The 18,955-nt window shown below is 51.9% G+C and overlaps 1 protein-coding gene across 1 annotated transcript; it reads right to left on the bottom strand.

Annotated features, from left to right (window-relative positions):
• RPIA (ribose 5-phosphate isomerase A) lies at positions 1 to 17,762 on the bottom strand. The gene is made up of 9 exons (XM_042053299.1): positions 17,515 to 17,762; positions 11,635 to 11,695; positions 9,521 to 9,576; positions 5,662 to 5,721; positions 4,727 to 4,791; positions 4,325 to 4,393; positions 3,683 to 3,824; positions 3,087 to 3,186; positions 1 to 1,203 (listed from the first exon to the last, which is right to left on the bottom strand). The coding sequence occupies exons 1-9, from the start codon at positions 17,695 to 17,697 to the stop codon at positions 1,106 to 1,108; spliced, it is 834 nt and encodes a 277-aa protein (XP_041909233.1). The 5' UTR covers positions 17,698 to 17,762; the 3' UTR covers positions 1 to 1,105.
• Positions 17,763 to 18,955: the final 1,193 nt, after the last annotated feature.

Here is an 18,955-nt window from a genome sequence, read left to right as displayed (position 1 = left end):
TCTGGTATAACAGCTCTTTATTTCAGTGTCTAAAACACAAGGAGAGGGCTTGCATTTCGACATCAGAACCATGCAAAGCACCTATACACCAAAAATGAGATGTTAAACGAGTGTCTCTCTCCTGCTACACGTGAAAAATTTAGGCAGGAAGACTCCATTTTCCTGTGCGTTCTGCTCTATCCTTCCACAAATCAACCAGCCGCGAGGGGCGATAATTAACCTTCATTCCAAATCAGATCATTTGCCACTGAACACTATTCCATACTGCCCTAAGCTGCTAAAATATGCTCCTGTAAACTTCATCAAGCACCCAGTTCTGCTCTTGGTCTACAAGGACAAAGTCCCAAACATCTCCAGCTACAGCATAGACTTTAATCAGAGGTACTGAATTAACTGAGAGCAGAGTTTGGCTCAAAGGATTAATGTCTCCTCCATACAGAAGCCCAGAAAAGGCCCTTATTAGTGTCCCAGAGAGGGGGATGTAGAGACCACCCTAGGCTCAGAGAATTGTCATGTGCACAGAGGACAACCAGACATCCTGAACTATTAAAAAACAGTGGTATAGAAAAATAAAAGGCATAAAATACTGAACCAAAAAGGTTCCAAATAAGGCATCAGCAGGTCCCAACTGGATGTGCTCCTGTGACATACATCACCCTCCCAGCCAGGACAGTTAGGAATGATGCATTAGGATTGTATTTCTGACCTCCATCGTTAAGCACTACGAGCAACCAGAAGGGTTCAAGTTCTCTTCAAGAAAAAGAAAAAAACCTTCCAAACACAAAACCAGGGAGTACTGTTTTTGGTAAGTATTTCTTAGAAAACAAAATAAAAACGTTAAAGCAATTCATTGAAACGACTCATTAAAAAAAGACAACATTCCTGTAAAGTAAAAATATATATGTAGAAATAGAATCTATTTTTTTTTGTTTGTTCGTTCATTTGTTTGTTTTTGTTTTTTGTTTTTTTAAAAAAAGACATTCAGTATCACGTCAGCGGATTCGGATGGGCTTTCCTGCGGGTCTCCTGCGACAGCCGCTGCTCCTTAAGGCAAAACGTCAGGTTGGCACTATCACAACAGCTGAGTCCCCGTGGCAGGGCCCTGTCAGCAGGGCTGCTTCTCCCGCACGCTGACGGAGCCGTCCTCCATCCCAAAATACACCACCTCAGCCATGTCGACGAACAGCCCCGTCTCCACCACGCCTGCGGAACGAGAGGTCACTGGTTACTGCCAGAGCCACCCCTGCGCTCGTGTCCTCTGCTCTGCCTGTGGTTTTGCTCAATAAAAACCACCAGTGCCTCCATCAGAGGTTTGGAGAAGTGTCCAACCTGTATCAGCCAAACTTGGAGCTTCTGGGAAGTCTTTGCCATGCAGCCACTCCCAGCAAAAACTCTCCAGAGACTGAGAAACAACTCCCAAAGCTCCCGCGACATTCATGCTGCCCCAGCCACCACTATTGCACCAACACAATCATGAGAAAAGCATTTTCTACCATCTGATGACCCATGGGAGCAGGAGGAAGCTACAGACACCCACAGGATTAGGGACTACTTCCTTTGCCTTTAAACTCATCTAAAAGACTATCCTGTAAGAGATCACCTGGATAACACTTGTTCAAATGTTAAGATTCAGCAGCTCTGGTACTGCCTCTGCAATTTGTAGCCCTTTTGCAAATGTACTTTTGGCTGCATTTAATTATGGGGTGCTCCTAACTTCACAGTGATCACTGAGACACAGCCAGAGGCCAGGAAGGCGGATAGAAATGGAGGACAAGGGCTACCACAAGCACAAGGTGGCCAAAACCCTTCTACTGGTACTGCATTTAGGCTTTAACAGCCTCACATTTAGGCTCATCCACTTCTGGGTGGGGAAGAAGCTCTTCTTCCCTTAGCAGATCCATTTCTGAGCAGCAAACAGTGCTGGGACCACGCCCACAGGATGGAACAGGTCCCATCATTTACCATTCCTTTCTAAACCAAAAACAATGCAGGGAAGAAGTTCCTGCTGTGCAGAGTAACCAGGCACTGTCTGCCTCTTGCACAGAAGCAGCTCCAATAATAGAGACATTTGTACAGCCAAGGGCAGCAAGTGGATTAGGATATGGAGCACTGCACCAGGGGCAGCCCAGACCAGCAGTGGTCACCAGAGATCCCTTGCAACCCCAACAATTCTGTGATTCTGTGATAAGAACTACGGAGGGAAGCAAAACCACTGACCAGAAACAACTAGAAGTTCCTGGTGACTCTTCACCCAGCCTCTGCCTGGTCTGGTGTTTCAGTTGTGGAGCCAGGACAATATATGGCTGCTTTGTGGGGACATTGGGGTTTGTGCAACAAGATCCCAACCTGTTCCTGCATGTTCTGGCAACACATGAGCAGTCAGTGAAGGCAGCTGTGTTATGGACTCCAGGGGCAGGCTTTGCCAAGACAACCAGAGAGACATCCAGATGCTGCTTCCCTGAAGTTCAGAGAGATCCAGTGACCCTGGGCAGACCTGGATGGTCCAGAGGCAGCTCTGGCCTGGGCAGCAGGTCTCATGCAAGGCAGGAGTCCTAACTCATTCAGCAGAGTCCTTGCAGAGAGGCTGCTTTGTTTGCAAACAGAGCACTCAGCACTGCTACTCGAGCCCAGCAAGAGCTTGGGTACTTTATCCTCACAGCAAGGTGAACATGGAGGGCCTCCCAATGGGAATGGAATGCAGGGCTGTAAGCACCTTCTGGAAAATACCACAGCACAGTGCAAACCCTCCCTCCACCAGTGTTTCCACTAAAAGTCACTCTATAAATGAGCACAAGGAGAGTAAGGAAGAGGACAGGACTGTTGTGTCTAATGGGAAGCAGTGTCAACATCAACCAGGATCACCCCAGGTTTTCACCACCATATGAAAAAGCCACATGGGCACAGTTGTACCAATTGAGCTGACTTATCTCTTGAGTAGAAACAAATGTAGGGACCTGCAGGAGGAGAGCAAATACACACACACTACATTTCCTCATATCTAGGGGAGAGCTGCCACAGTCCAGGTTACTTGTCACACACCAAGCCTTAGCCAGCTTTTGTGGTTTTTAAAAAATCACAGACATCACCTGGTATCATTTTTATAGCGCTGTTCACTTCACGCCACTCATGAACCTTGTCAAACTTCCAGTCCAGGATGAAGTTCCCATTGTCTGTCACCACAGGGCCCTGGAAGCAAACCCAGTTGTCATGACATAAGCCCCATGTCTCCTGATCCCAGCCAGGGATTGTCACAGCCCTCACTGGGACCAGCTGTCCCTGCTGCAGTGGTTTAGAGTCATCCTTCAAGTAAATTGGGGCAGTCCCCACAATAAACCTGTCAGTGAAACCATCATCCCTACCTCGGGCCCTGTTTGGCAGCACAGACTGCCCTGCAGCCCCCCAACAGCCCCAAGAGCAGCAGGTCAGACCCAGGCTGGCAATCCCTCTGCTCCCTGCTCCGGGATGTTTCTTCAGGGGTCATGGCCAGAGAGGCTTTCAATGAGCAGCAGCCTGAACCCCTAAATAGCCAACTGAGTAACTGTAGTAAGGAGGAGTTACACAAGATGCCACTCATGGGAGTGAAAGCCCAGATTTCACTAGATGAAGGGCCAGACCTCTGGTGCTCCCTTTGCCCACGTTCAGACGGTTCCTCAGGGGAAGCAGGGCTGCCAGGGACACTCACTGCTTTGTTAACAGCCATCCGCAGCTCCACGACACCGCCGAATTTTTTGGTCAGGGCTCTGGTGACAGGGACATAAGCCATGGGGATGACCTCGATGGGAACCCCCTTCTTCCACTGCTCCCCAAGGTTGTCAGATTTTTTCCTGAGGGCACAGTTTGAGGTGGGATTAGTGTTGGACATTACACTGCTGACACCACTGACGTCACCCCAGGCCCTTTGAAAACCCCTCAGGCACAAGGCTCAGGAGGACACAGGGTCAGTCCATGTGTGCCCATTGCAGCAAGAGCCATACACGATGCTCTATCCAGTCACAAGCCCTGTTTTGACATGTTTTGGACAAGCAGAACAAGAGTTGTTTTTTCCACAGCCCCATGGCTGGAAAATTTATCCCATGCTGACACTCACTGAGCTCAAAGAGCAGAACTGCCACTGCCCCACAAGCTCTGCTGACTCCCAAGCAGGCCTGCTGAGTTAAAAATTAAGCAAAAAAGATAAATTGAATTGCTGGAGTACTGGGAGCCAGGCTCATTTCCACCCATTCCTGCTCTCCTGTAACCATTGGAATGACAATAATGGCCTAACACAGCACCATCTGAAACCTCCCATGGAGGAAAAAGGTATAATGAACAGTAATATCTTCACCTGTAATCAGCAATAACAATGAAGCACTTTGCAAATCCTGCAACTATCTTCTCCTGTGTCAAGCAGCCACTGCAAGGGGGAAAAAATAAAGACAAAACCAGAAAACATCAGACTGCTCCCCACTGTGCCTAATGGCCTTGAAGTCCAGTCCTCTCCATCATGTTCTTGCTGGTTTTGGTGCTGGCATTGCCCCACACCTTATCCTCCTTATCCTCACCCCTCACTTTGTGCCCCTTGTCCCTGGCAGCCTTGGCCAGGAGCCATCTCCCCTTGTGGGTGCACACACAGCCCTGCACAGGATCCTCTCCAGCTCACCCCAGAGACACCCACAGCCACACAAGGATGCTCAGAGCCCCCACCACCAGCTCTGGGACAGACAGACAGATGGACAGCAAGGCTCACCCGCCACCTTTGATAAGGTTGAGGTCAGAGTCCACCTCATCTGCTCCATCGATGGCAACATCAAGCTGTGGGAAGAGGAGAAAATTGGTGTGGAAACCCCTCCTGTGCAGCATCCAGGCCCTGCTCCTGGTGCAGCTCCAGGGGTGGTGGGTCCCAAGCAGCAGTCACAAATGTCACCAGAGCAGGGAGCACCTTGGTGCCAGCCTGAGCAGAGTGTCTGATGGGCCACCCAAGGATACCCTGAGACCACCCAAGCCCCTCTAAAAACCACAGGCATGTGAAAGCAGGAGGAAGAGAAACCCAAACCAACTGCTGGCCTGAAAGGCACATCTCCTTTATCCTCTGGTGTCATTTAAGGACCAGCGTGCAGGGTTTTCCTAGGAAAAATCTTTGACAGTTCAGCAATATCCCTGCCTCAGGCCTCATCTTGGAAGAGATGCCAAGCACCTGGAGGCAACAAAACCAAGCAGCCTTCTTGCCATCTAAAAGGACAAGAACTAGGAGAGAACTTGGGGGAAAAATAAACTAAACCTGTTAAAATCATAGAATCATTAAGGTTAGAAAAGGCCTCTAAGATCATTGAGTCCAACCACTCAACAAACCCTGCCAGGTCCCCACTAAACCATGTCCCTAAGCATCACATCTACATGTTTTTTGAACACTTCCAGGGATGCTGATTCCACCACTGCCCTGGGCAGCCTGTTCCAGTGCTTGACCAACCTTTCAGTGAAGAAATTTTTCCTAATATCCAATCTAAACCTCCTGTAGCAAAACTTGAGGCCATTTCCTGCTGTCCTAACTCAAATTCTCACTCCTGTTCTGCAGTGTGGCTGCCCAAACTCAGCCTCAGGGGAGGACAAAGGAGCCTGGACACTTTCTGAATGACCAGCTGAGAGGAAGGTCAGGTGAGGTCTCAGCTCCATGGTCCCACTTACCTCTGGATTTCGGTCCAAGTCACTCAGTGTTAAGCCGTTCTGCAGGATCAGCTGACGGGCCTGTGCACCAAGAAGACAACAAACACCAGTTACCAGTGGCAGGAAAGGAAAACAGACTCATGGTGTCACTCTCTAGCTGCAGGAAGGACGGAGCCTCCCTGGGAGAGCTCCACTGCTCCACTCTGAGCTGGTGGAGAGGCTGCAGTGGGAACACACAGCAAGGAGAAATTGATGTTTCCAGAGCAAAGCAGTTTAATCAAAAGGAAATCCTGCTGCTGATTTAAACTAAAATGCTCAGACGGTGCAACAGGACTCCTGGGTTTGGGTCTCTCCATACTAAATAGCAGGAGGCCTCATCAGCTTGGTGGGAATCACTTGCATCAAGCAGATATGGAATTTTAAATCCTATGTTGTTTCAGCTTGGACATCATTCTCCCTCACACCCATCCAGCCCTTCTTATCTCCTTCAGTTGAAAAATGGGACCAAGAAAATTAAACATTTACACCACAGCAATGTGGAACTAACAAAGAAAATATTTTTCATATTGGAAGTAAGCTAAAAAATAAACAAACAAAAGCATAACTCGTGGGAAAAGTGTGGAAAGCTGCTGAAACAGCTACTTGGTGGCTCCGATCTACGTTTCCTGCAGTGGCCGTGTTTCCCTCTAGTGGTAACACAACACAGGGCACCCAGAGCTGCCCTTGGCTCAGTCCCTCAGCTTAAACAGGGAGTCACAGAACTGTCTAGGCAGATTTAGTAACATGAAGTCCAGCCATTAACCCAGCACTGCCCAGGCCACCAGGTCCCCAAGTGACACATGTCTTTTACATCCCTGCAGGGATGGTGACTCCACCACTGCCCTGGGCAGCCTGTTCAGTGCTCGAACACCTTCTCAGTTTCCTTAATATCCAATCTAAACCTCTCCTGGCACAACTTGGGGCCATTTCCTCTTGTCCTGTTATTTGCTGCTTGGAAGAAGAGACCAACCCCCACGTGGCTGCACCCTCCTGTCAGGGAGTTGTAGAGAGCAATAAGGTTCCCCCGAGCCTCCTCTCCTCCAGGCTGAGCCCCCCCAGCTCCTCATCACACCTGTGCTCCAGACCCTTCCCCAGCTCTGCTCCCTTCTCTGGACACACTCCAGACCCTCAGTGGCTTTCTTGTCCTGAGGGGCCCAGAACTGGACACAGGACTCAAGGTGTGACCTCACCAGTGCCCAGCACAAGGGGACAATCACTGCCCTGGTCCTACAGCCACACGATTGCTGACACAGGCAGGGGCCGATGGCCTTGCCCACCTGGGCACATCTTGCTTGGCTCATGTTCAGCCACTATTGATCAGCACCCCCAGGTCCTTTTCTGCTTGGCCACTTTTCAGCCACTCAGCCCACAGCCTGGAGTTCTGCAGGAGGCTGTTGTGCCCAAAGTGCAGACCCAGCACTTGTCCTTGTTGAACCTCAGAACCACTGGCCCTGGTCCATCCATCCAGCCTGTCCAGATCCCCTGCAGAGCCTTCCTGCCCTCCAGCAGATCAACACTCCCACCCAGCTTGGTGTCATCTGCAGAATCTCTAACTGGTTGAATTTTCTATGTTACAAATCATCATTTGAGCGATATTCCCTCCTTGTACAGACTCTGCTCGAGTCCAAACTTGCTACCAGGCTGCAGCTAGACCAAGAAACCCCAGTGCAATAGCCTGGATCATCTGATTCCCCTGAATTCTACCCACTAACACTAACACAGTGCATCAGCCACAGGTATTGGCAGCCCAGAAACATTAGAATTAGCAGGTGGCACTCCTGGCAATGAGATATGACTTGAATAGTTTATCATGGCATTTCATAGCATGCAGTTTTAACACCCATGGGCTGTGGGGCCCTAAGGACCCACGAAATGTAAGGAATAAAAATCAGTGGGTTGGCATTCATCACATGGTGCCCACGTAAGGCGATTTCAGGGATCTGGGAAATGGAAAGCATTGAGAAACACTGTGCTGCACATGCAGGCCAGACCCTGAACAGGCTTAGAGTCAGCGGTGTGGCAACGAGGTGGCTTGGCTCTCTCCAGGCTCTGCTTGCAAGGCAATGGGAGCAGTGGGAACCAAAAGCAGATCTCCCATAACTGAGGGAAAAGTGGTGGTAACTGCACAGCACTTGGCAGGAACAGTCCCACTCCGTGGGACTCTCAGCACACGGCCTGGTGAAAAGAGACAACGCAAACGCCAGGGGACAGATACTTACCCTGATCTAGCTTTACTCATGGTGTTGGATTAATGACCTGACAACAGGGAAGGGAGGAGTATAAAAGCCCACTGAAACCAACTCTTCCTTGCCAGTGACCTCAGGCAGCCATCTACACCTGTGCATAGTGAAAATAAAATGCTGTTTTGCTGGCCTGGGAACACGCCACTCAGAACTGGTTGAGGTCTAAGAGACTGCAAAAGATACAAGGCAGCCCTGTGTTGGGAATTTTGGCTCCTGCAAGTGTATGATCTCTCTCTTCCCTTTAACAGCAACCTTTTTGTTTTACTGGTAAGAAACTCGGTGATGTTAAATGAACTATGACAACATTTCAAGGCAGGACAGGCTCCAGCCCATGCTCACTACAAGAGCTTCATCAATATTTTCTTTAAGAACTAATGACTGAACTCAGAGCACTTCTCCTAGATTCAAAGGGGACATGGCATTTCAGGATGGGAATCATTTTAGACAGATCAAAGACAGACTCTCACCACAGTCTATATAAGCAATGGAAGTACTGATATAGGTTAATTTTTTATCTTTTTTCACTTTCTGGCCTTTGCAGCACCTTGCATTGTACCCCAGCTGGCCACTGGCTGTTTGCAACAGCTAGGAAAAGAGAGCCCTGTCACCCCCACACTTAAACAACTGCAGGGCAAGAGGATGTTAAGTTTTCCTAAGATTTTAGGATAATTCAGGTTGGTCTCTATCCAACCTCCAGGTCAAAGCAGGGTCAGCTCCAAGGTTGCTCAGGGCTTTACCCACCCAGTCCCTGAAAACCTCACAGGACAGGCTCTGCCCCTCCTGCCATGCTGCCTGACTGTCCTCATGGTGACAAGGTGGTGACAAAAGTACAGTCCCCAGGTCCACACCAGGACCATGAGAAGAACACATGCCCAATTCAGTATTGCCACCCAGCCTTGAAAAACCCTCAGGTGATCCCCATCACGTCACCTCTCCCTGCCCAGAGGGAGGGAACAGAGGCAAAGAGACCAAAGCCAATTGCCAAAGGCATGGGAGATGCTCAGAAGCTTCCCCAGCAGCTCTGTATTCCACCACCAAGCCAGGTTCTTCCTCTCCCTCCAGCCCCCTCAGCATCTAGCTTGGTATGAACCAATTCCTTCAAAGGCTGCACAGCAAACAAGAGGTTAAGCCAATTTCTCTTCTGCAATTTCTTATCGAATCCAGCTGATGCACTTGAAGTTCCCTCTGAAAACACAAGAGCTTGCTATTATTCTTTACAGCTGTCAGGGCTGATACAGACTCCAAGGAGACAAAGTGTCTCCAGTGAGCTTTGCATTACGAGTCTGGTTCACCACTAAGCAGCATTTTCCCACAACTGGGATCCAGAGAAAGCCCCACACCAACCCTGACACAACCAGCCTTACCACACTGGCTCAAAATATACTTCCCAGCCCTGAGCTCAGGCAAGGCTAACACAGCACCATCACCTTCTTTGTGAGGTCTATCTGCAGGGCTGCACCACGTCTGCTTTCACTGGTGGTTTTGGTTAATACACACCACTGTGAACCACAGAGAGGCAAGGTGGCCTCCCACAGCCCAGGGAAGATCCCCTGCAGGAGTGTCTGGACTGGCAGGAAGCAAAGGAGGAAAGCACTTACCTGAAAGGATGTAGGGATGCAGACAATTGCCAGGTTCTCCTCCTTAACTCGCTCAGCTGCAGGAAAAAAGCAGAAGCCGTGGTTTGTTCATTGCACAAGGTAAAAACACAGCAACTTTCACTTTAAAAAAACCTCAGTTCAGAGCAGCCCCTCTGATTCACTGCAATTACTTGCTTGGCTTGCAAATAACTCAGTCACGCTCGAAATGCAAACAGGTGTCACTCTCCATAGGCTGAGGCTCAGTTTCAACAGTCAGAAATGTTTAAACACCCACTCTGGCCCAGCCCAAGCCACCATGAGCCATTAACCTTTATGTCTCCAGCAGCAGAGGAGCCCATCAGCAAATCCTCACCTGGGAAATCGGCCCCATCCCCTCTCTCACTCCATTAGACAGGATTTTGCTGCTCTCCATGTAAACACAGAGCTCCAGCAGCTGTCTGAAAGGTTTGCTGGTTTGTTGCCCTGGGGACATCACATTAATTTATTATAGAACATTTAAATATATGGCAGGGAAAGGACTAATAAAGTACAGTATTCCATTAAATGGAAGGAAATATTTCCTCCCCCAGGCTAACCTCAAATGACTAAGATCTATTACTAAGGTATCATTATGGACAAAATGTTATTTTAGTAATTACAATACTCAGGCACAAGCCAACAGCCCAAGAGTCAGCAAGAGCTCCTGCACCAGAGCAAGCACACGAGCTACATGCTGCAAGGTAGCGCTGCTGCTGGAAGGATGGAACATGCAATCCATGAGGCTGGATGTTGTTACAAGCCACATCCCAGTTCTAAAGCAGTCAGGAGACATGAAAAGCCAGAATTTGCAGCCTGGAACAGCCACTCCTCTTCAAATACAATAGCCATTTATTTAGAGGCTGATTCTGTGCTCAAGGAGGGAGTGGTTGCAGTGCTGAGCCAAGCCCAGAAGGCTGAACAGCAGCTCCCAGACAATGAAGTGCATCACACACACAGTGTGGGGCCAGATGGGTGCCAAGGGGCAGCCCCAGCCCTGCCATGTCCCTGCACAGCGAAGGGCTGGGCTGTGATCAGAACTCAGCCTGCTCTGGGCTGCAGGACAGCTTTGCCTGAGGGAGCTAGAGGTCACCAGGGGACTCCCCAGACAGGCAGAGCCACCCAGGCAGGACACACTGAACTGTGCTGCCCAGGGAAGTGGTGGAATCTTCATACCTGGAAGTGCCGACGTAGCACTTGGGGTGTGGTTTGGTGGTGAACATGATGGTGCTGCATCGGATTTGAGGATCCTGGAGGTCTTTTCCAACCTTAATGATTCTGTGATTCCTCCTCTGTATCCAAGCAAGGCCCCCAAGGACAACAGGGCTGATCCTGCACTCCCAACCTACCATGGCCCCCAGAGCTGCTCTGCTCTGCATGCAAGGACATTCAAAGTTCAGCACCTCCACACACAGATCTAGGGCTGAGAGTGCCCTGCAAAGGAACTTTAAACTTCTGCACCCTCTGTAATGAGGCGTGACAATAATTACCCTCACACTCACTTTGCAAGACCGCATTTGCCTCACTCGAATATTTTGCTGAAATTTTCTCAATCACGCCCTGAGCAAACCCCTGCACCTGGAGCGAGCAGGTAAACCTGGCTGTGGGGTACATAAATAAAATCCAGCAGGATTTCACATTCCTCATCTTCATTACACCTCAGCAGGGCCCTCAGTGTGAATCACGTGGATGTGTGGAGCAAAAGGAGCCACAGGCAAACGGGTTAAAGGAAGCAGAGCAGCTGCATGGCCCCGAGCCACACAGCAAGTCAGCACTGGGCAGAGCTGGGCAAAGCTGGAACCAGACCAAGGAGCTCAGCTCCAGTTTGTGGTGGGTGCCAGTGGAGTGCTTTTCCTGGCTGTGTGGGGAGAACAGGTGGCAAATCATTACCTCCTCAGGACTCTCAGGCAATAAGTTTGGAGCCCAACACCCAGTTTTAACCTTCAGCTTCAAACAGGACATAGCAGTCAGTGAATAGACCTGAGGCATCAGCTTTAAGTCAGCATGCAGGTGATGTAGGGTGCTTTTTAAGTAGTTGGGGCAGATGGAAAAAGGGACTTTTTGTGGTGGAAGGGACAGGAAGGGGATTAGGACCGTACCTAATCGTTGCACCGCATGTACAATCGTAGATCCGCTTCCGATCCCAAGAACTTGATTGTTCTGCAAATCAAAGAGAGACAGAGCAATGCTGTTACTGGAGCCTCCAGACTGTCCACTTTCCCCAGTAAAATTGGCATTATAAACACATGCAAGAGGAGCCTTGTCCAGGGATGCACGTGGACACATCTCAGCACTCCACAGGCAAGGAAGGGAACACACTGTGCCAGCGAGGGCATGGCCATGGTGTGCAGCCAAGGGATTTTAATCAACTCTCCCTCTCATTAAGGGACATGTGCTTGCTAATTACCAGCACGGTCCGATCTCAGGGTGTTCCAAACACACTCACTGGTGGTTGCTGGCATTCCATGAAAGCTCTCCTGCCGGAAAGCTGTGAATTTCAGACAATACCACAGAGGAAGAAGGGGAAACAGCCTCAAGATAAAATCTCCCAAGGAAGCCACACAGTAAAAGGCTGGGTTTGCTGCCAACCATATCGTTAGTAAACAGCACAGATGCACCAGCAGCCAAAGCAGAGAGCACAGCAGCTGTTCCTGTGAATAATAAAAAATGTTTTCCAAAACAGAGTGTAAAACTGCCTATAGGAGAGTCCAGCAAAACTTGGAAGGTGGGTGAGCCTGGCAGCATGTGCTGAAGAGGATGAAATTTTAACCACAGCTCCATCCTGACCTTTCTTTGCATATTGTCTGGCTTAAGAAGGATGACTGCCCTGTCACCCATAACACAGATACACTCCTAAAAGGTGCTGCAGGCTGGGGGTGGATGGGTGCACTTGTGTTACTTCTGCAAGACATCTTCTCTGCCATGTCAGTCTCTGTTTATCATCAACTCAGTTTCCCACCCCCTGTAAGTGACCTGCAGCCTTCTGCACTCCCCATTTTCAGTGTACTTCATTTTCTTTGGATGGGATCCAAAGCTTAAATTGACTTAAAGAGGCCCAGTATCACCACAGAGACTTCAGATGAGGAAGACTTGAAGACAACCAGAGATGCAGGCACAGAGCTTTTGTGCATTATCTCTTGGATATTAGACAGATCTGGAGCTCTTTCCTCATGTGCAGCAAATCCAGAGTTCAGCAGCTGTGGAAAAAGCCACACCTGCAGCACTTCAACCAGCTAAAATCTTGCTGTTACGCAAGTTCACCTGGAAAGGTGCAGCTGAAGACATGTCACACTCCGCTGGGATTAGTCATTTCTCTTGCTTCTGCAGGTTAAAAGCTTAAAGAAAACAGAAGTTCTCCAAAACCAGAGGCTCAGCTTACATCCCAGCCCTCACTAACCAGGGTGACTCTGCAAAAGCTGGGGAGAGCAACAGGTCACTGCTGCGCACCTGCAACGTGGCCAGCAGAAACCCAACAGCTCCTGAGGTTTCTCAGTGTCACCCACCCAGCAGGCAGAGCCAGGCAAGGCCAGCCAAGGAAGGGGCAAGCAAAGCTGTGCAGAGGCTGGCAGGACATGGGCAGTACCAGTGTTCCCAAAAGACTTGTTTCAACCCGGGAAGAGGCAGTTTCGTCTCTTTGCCCTCATTTCTGTAGGGTGGGACACTTTCTTGGAGCAGCTGGGTACCCTAAAGGGATGGGGAAAGCCTCAGCATCAGCCACTTCACTATAATGAAGCAGAAAGAGCTCACAAGGGTCCCAGCCCATCCATTTATCAGTGATTAGAGGTGAAGTAGTACTTTAAGTCAGTCTAAACTGGTGTTGTCACAGCCCCTGCCTTACCATGGCTCCCACCTCTCCCTCCTCAGCTCCAACCCCAGCCAGACCAGGGGCAAAACCAACCATAAAACATCCACTTTTAAAAACAGGGGCAGGGCGAACACTGGTAAGAAGCAGAGCACTGAGGAGCGGCACCTCATACAAAAAAAATTACGTTTCAGGTTGTTTACCAAAAGCCCACCAAACAAAACCAAGGCACTGAGCAACAGCACAGCTGAGGACCCACGTATGGGTGAAGTGGGCAGTGACCACAGCACTTTCTCAGCCAACCCAAGGGCCTAAAGACACTGCCCAGCATTACAGAAGCCAACATGGCAGCACACATGGAGCAGTATCAGCAGCACACAGCGACTGGCCAGTCCAACCTAAGTTTACAAGGTTACAGAGCAAAGAGCTCCAGCTAAAAGTAGTAGATAAATACAGAGCAAAGCCCAAAGTTTGCTCAGTCCTCTCTGGGGCAGCAGGACATAGCGCTCCCACCTGTATTTTCATTGCTAACAGAGATGCTCACAGGGCCCGCCTTCAGAGGTGTTGTATAAACGCAAAGCCAGCTCTCCCCAAGCAGCTTACAGCTCTAAAACCCCAAGCCCTGTGCCAGCCCCGCTGCTCCAAGCTGTCACAGCCCCACAGTGCACGGCCTCTGAGGTTGGTCACCTCAGTGTCCACTCCAGGACTGGGGAACTCTGCTTCTGCAGCTGCCTGGGGACAAGTGCTGTGGGTAAACACACCAATCTAGCTTTAAATAAAAAAAAAAAAAAGAAAAAAAAAGGGAGAAACAAGTTCTCCTCTCCTAATCCCCCCTCCCACCTGTAGGTGTGCATCTGCCACACAAGGAGCTCCTGTGCTGGCACAGGCAGGGGTGGGTGTGAAGGAGGACACCAAGCGAGGAGCCTCACCCAGTACCAGTCCCAAGCCCCCAGTGCCATGGATTTATGGCAGAGTTAAGCAAAAGCGATTTGTCCAGCAGAACCAACCCCTGAAGCCAGTGGTGTCTCCCACACATCCCTGCTGTGCAAGGGAAGCCTTAGCTTTGCTTTTAGAGATAACCCTCCTTCCTCTAGAGAGCTCTAACGAGCAAACAAGAACGTATCCATTACAAACAGCAGCTGCCCTCCGACAGTACAAACTGACAGCTGAGACCATTCAGCTCTTGGGCAGTGACTCTGAGCTGCTTCTTGTTCCTTGAAGCCAACTTGCACGAGCATAATACCCCAGACACTGCCTAATTTATTTAAACAGCATCACAAGCTGGACATTGAACTTTAGTCAGCTGGGACACAGCCAGAAACATTATCCTAAGTTTGCCTGGCCACAAAATAGCATAAAAGCCAGCTATTTCACTATAAAAGTCCAAAAGTACTGATTTTACCCCAAATCAAAGGAGCAGCCAGTTATGGTAAATCACAGCAACAGTGGTGTCTTGGCTCTACACCTTGTGAGACAAGTCCTTCCTCCCACAAACCCTCAATGCACAATTTTGGGCTTGACTTGGGTAAGAAAGAGGATTTTTATGGAACTGCCAGAGCCCCCAGGCTCCCCCATCTCACAGACTTTTGGTCGTGGTGGCCAGGCAGGGGGTGGGTCTCAGGCAGGTACAGACTGCTCCTAGGAAAGGGGCTGCAAAACAAGCCAAACTTTCATGGGACATAAGGGAAGCCATCAGCAACCAAACATCAAAACACTAACCCAGCAAGGGGGGAGCAGGAAGGGAAAGGGATTTTTTTTTCTCCCCTAACTGCTAATATCTACTTTCTTAACAGCAACTTCTCACCCCGATTTCACCACTGCTGTTGCGAAAGGGCTGGCACAGCAAACACTGCGATAAACCCCTGCGTGACTGTAACCGTTGCTCTTCCAAATGCTTGTGATCAGGCTGTGCCAAACTTCAAGCAGCTCCAGCCCTATCTGACACTGAAAGGGTTGATTCAAGCCCCTGGCTGCATTTCCCCCCCTGCAGAGGACAAGACAGAACCCCTGGTCAGGGGCTGTTGTTCCTTGCTTGGGTGGTCAGAAATAGGGTGCAGCAGCAGCAGCACATCCCGGACTTGGAGAAAGGAGCAGGACATGGCATTAGCCTGAACTCCCACCACAGCCCAGCTCACAGCAGGGTGCACAGTGGAAGTTTGGAGGTGCAAGACATTACCCCAGATTCGGCGTACACAGTGCTGAGCTGGACGAGGCATGGAGCTGCTGCCAGGGAGGCACACACTGGGGAAGGAAAAGCAGTTTTCTTCCTTCTCCCCAGCTAAAGGAGTGAAGTCCAAAGTGAAGGAGAAAGAGGCTCAGCAGGACCCATCTGTGCACCCAGGGTCCCTCTTTGCATCCAGAACTGTCTGTGCTCCGAGTGGAGGGTGTATTCTCAGTGCCCCCCACTGCAGCCATGAACCTCGGGGCTGCTCCATGCACTGCAGAAGTCTGTGCCACCTGAAGCCCATCACGCCCTGGAAAGTTCCATACAACCCATGGCCATTCCATGCACTTGGGAGTCCTGGCACCCCACAGCCTGTCCCTGCACCTGGAGCTGCCTCACACACCCCTGGGTCTGTCTGTGCACTGGAAGGCACCGTGCACCCCTTGGCCGCTGTGTTTTGTGGGGTCCCGGCACTTCAGAGTTGCTCCGTGCACCCCAGGGTCCGTCCATGTACCCCGGGATTCCGTGTATCCCATGGCCCCTCTGTGCATTGCAGGTTCCCAGCACCCCAAATCCTGTCCCTGCACCCGGAGCTGCTCCATGAACCGCAGGGTCCATCCGTGCCCTGGGAGAGTCCGCGGCCGCTCTGTGCTTTAAGGTGTCCCTGCACCCCAGAATGGCTCCATGCATCCCAGGGTTCGTCCATGCACCGGGGGACTCTGCACACCCCGTGGCCGCTTCGTGCTTTGGGGAGTCCCGGCACCCCAGAGCCACTCTGTGTGCTGGAGGATCCGTGCTTCCCGGATCCTGTCCATGCCCTGGGAAGCTCCGTGTACTTCACTGCCACTCCGTGTACTGGGGGGTCCCGGCACCCCAGAGCCTGTCCCTGCAATCCAGAGCCGCTCCATGAACTGGAAAAATCCGTGCACCCTGTGGCCGCTCTGTGCACTGGGGGGGTCCCGGCACCCCAGAGCCTGTCCCTGCACCCAGAGCCGCTCCGCGCACCCCGAGCTCCGTCCGTGCCCCGGGAGACTCCGTGCACACCGTGGCCGCTCCCCTAAATTAGGGAGTCCCTGCAACCCCAGGTCGCTCTGTGCTTTGTGGAATCCCGACACCCCGGAGTCGCTCCGTGCACACCAGGGTCGTCCGTGCACCGGGGGACTCCGTGCAACTCACGACTACCTCGTACATTCAGAGTCCCAGCACCCCAGAGCCCGTCCGTGCGCCCGGAGCCGCTCCACGCAGCCCGGGACCCGTCCGTGCCTCTGGAGACTCCGCGCACCGTGTGTCCGCTCCGTGCATTAGGGGGTCTCTGCACCCCAGAGTTGCTCCGTGCACCCCAAGTTCCGTCCGGGGATTAGGGGGTCTCTGCACCCTGAGCTCCGTCCGTACACCGGGGAATTCCACGCACCCCGTGGCCCCTCGTGCACTGGAGGGTCCGGGCACCCCACGAGCCTGTCCCTGCACTCCGGGATCTCTCTGGGTACTGGAGGTTCCGTGCACTCCAGAGCCGCTCCATGCGCTGGGAAGCTCCGTGCACCCCATGGCCGCTCCGTGTACTGGGGGGTCCCGGCACTCCACAGCCTGTCCCGGCACCCCGGAGCCGCTCCGTGTACTGGGGTTTCCCGGCACCCCAGAGCCTGTCCCGGCACCCCGGAGCCGCTCCCGTGTACTGGGGTTTCCCGGCACTCCACAGCCTGTCCCGGCACCCCGGAGCCGCTCCGTGCACTTGGATGCTCCGTGCACTCCATGGCCACTGCATGCATTGGGGGACCCCAGCACCCTGCAGCCGCTCTACGCTTTGGGAGGTCCCTGCACCCCGGAGCTTCTCCGTGCTTTGGGAGGTCCCTGCACCCCGGAGCTTCTCTGTGCTTTGGGGCGTCCCTGCACCCCGGAGCCCCTCCGCGCACTCCGGGTCCGTCCGTGCTCCCGGAGGCTCCGCGCACCCCGCGGCCGCTCCGCGCACCTGGGCTCAGAGCCCCCCGCGCCCCGCAGCACCCCGGGCTGCCTCACCTGGACGTGCTTGTCCACGGCGGCGAAGGCGGCCCGTTTCTTGGCCTCCTCTGCCATGGTGCCGCCGAGCCGCCCGCGGGAGAAGCCGCGCCGCGCCGCCGCCCGCCCCGTTCGGACCCTCCCCGGCGGCCGGGCAGCCAGGGGCGTGCTGCGGAGCAGGGCGAGCCGGCCGGGGAGCCGCATGCCGGCGCGGCCCGCCCCCGGGGGGCTTTTCCTCACGGGCTGCAGGCCTGGGCCGTGCCGGCTCCCTCTCCTCCTCCGCCTCCGCCTCCTCCTCCTTCTCCTCCGCCGGAAGGCTGGGACTTGTAGTGCTGCGAGCGGCGAACTACAGCTCCCACAATGCCCGACAGTCCCCGGAGCAACTTGTTGCATCGATGTATATACATGTATAAGTACCGAGAGATCGGGTTTGCCAGGGCTGGAAGGGTGGAAGCATTTCTGCAAAGAGCAGAGGGATGCGCGGTGTCCCGCCTGGAAGTGCTGGGGGAAGAGGGAGGATGGCGGGGGAAGCCCCTGCAGGAGGCCAGGCAATGCACTGAGCTCGGGGAGTTACTGTAACTCTGGCCGGGCTGCCGCAGGTTTTGAGGAAGAGCCTTTCTTGGACTTTCACTCAAACTGTGTAGCACGATCTCCCTCGAAAGTAGCAACATGGACATGAAATATGCCACGGGTTCTCTGAGCGCATCGTATCAACTAGCACTTAGTCCTTACCCCACCCTGCAGGAAGGTCGGGACAAAACCCCATGGAGGTCTCCCGTCCTGAAGCACGTGCCTTTTTCTATTTGCCATAGTTTTTCCCTCTACCTTGAGTTGATTTCAGTTGTTTCTGAAACAAATTAGAGAGACAGAACAACCTTGAAGTCCCCCTACATGGGCATTTTCACTCCTGTGAGACACATTAGGACCATTCACAGGTACCTCAGCTTCTCTCCAGGCTGCAATCCCACAAAGGTGGATGAGAACTGCAGGTGCTTGCTCCAAGGTCACGCCACAATTCGTAGAGAATAATCTTTTTATTTGCACAACAGAAAAGCTGCCGCTGACTTCTCTTTTTAAATTCTGTTTATGACTGGCTTGCTTTGCTGCCAACCTCTGCGATTCTGCTGTGATTTTCAAGGACTAGAAACATTCCCCTTTGTTTTCCCTGGGCCGGCACATCAGTCCTTGAACAATGGGGTGGGATTTCAACAGAGACTCTATTATCATTGCCCGGGCTTATCTCAGCGCGGTAAGGCCTTACCTTTCTGTACAGAGCAGGTGACTCGATGTTTAGAGCAGCACGTGGTTCTATGCAGTGGTTCAGTGGTTTCTGCCAGCTGACAACGATTTTTCCTGCAAGTTACCCATTTTGAACTGTAAATACATACGTCTAGTGGGATATATATTCAGAGAGAATCAGACCAAAGCACTGTGTTCTTCCATGATGCAAGAAGGGTAAAAC

The sequence above is a fragment of the Corvus kubaryi genome, unplaced genomic scaffold (genome assembly GCF_017639235.1).
Source record: "Corvus kubaryi isolate FWS band 111438036 unplaced genomic scaffold, C.kubaryi_AGA036_p1.0 split1-131, whole genome shotgun sequence".
Lineage (NCBI taxonomy): Eukaryota > Metazoa > Chordata > Aves > Passeriformes > Corvidae > Corvus > Corvus kubaryi.
This window is presented reverse-complemented; position numbering and strand designations above follow the sequence as displayed.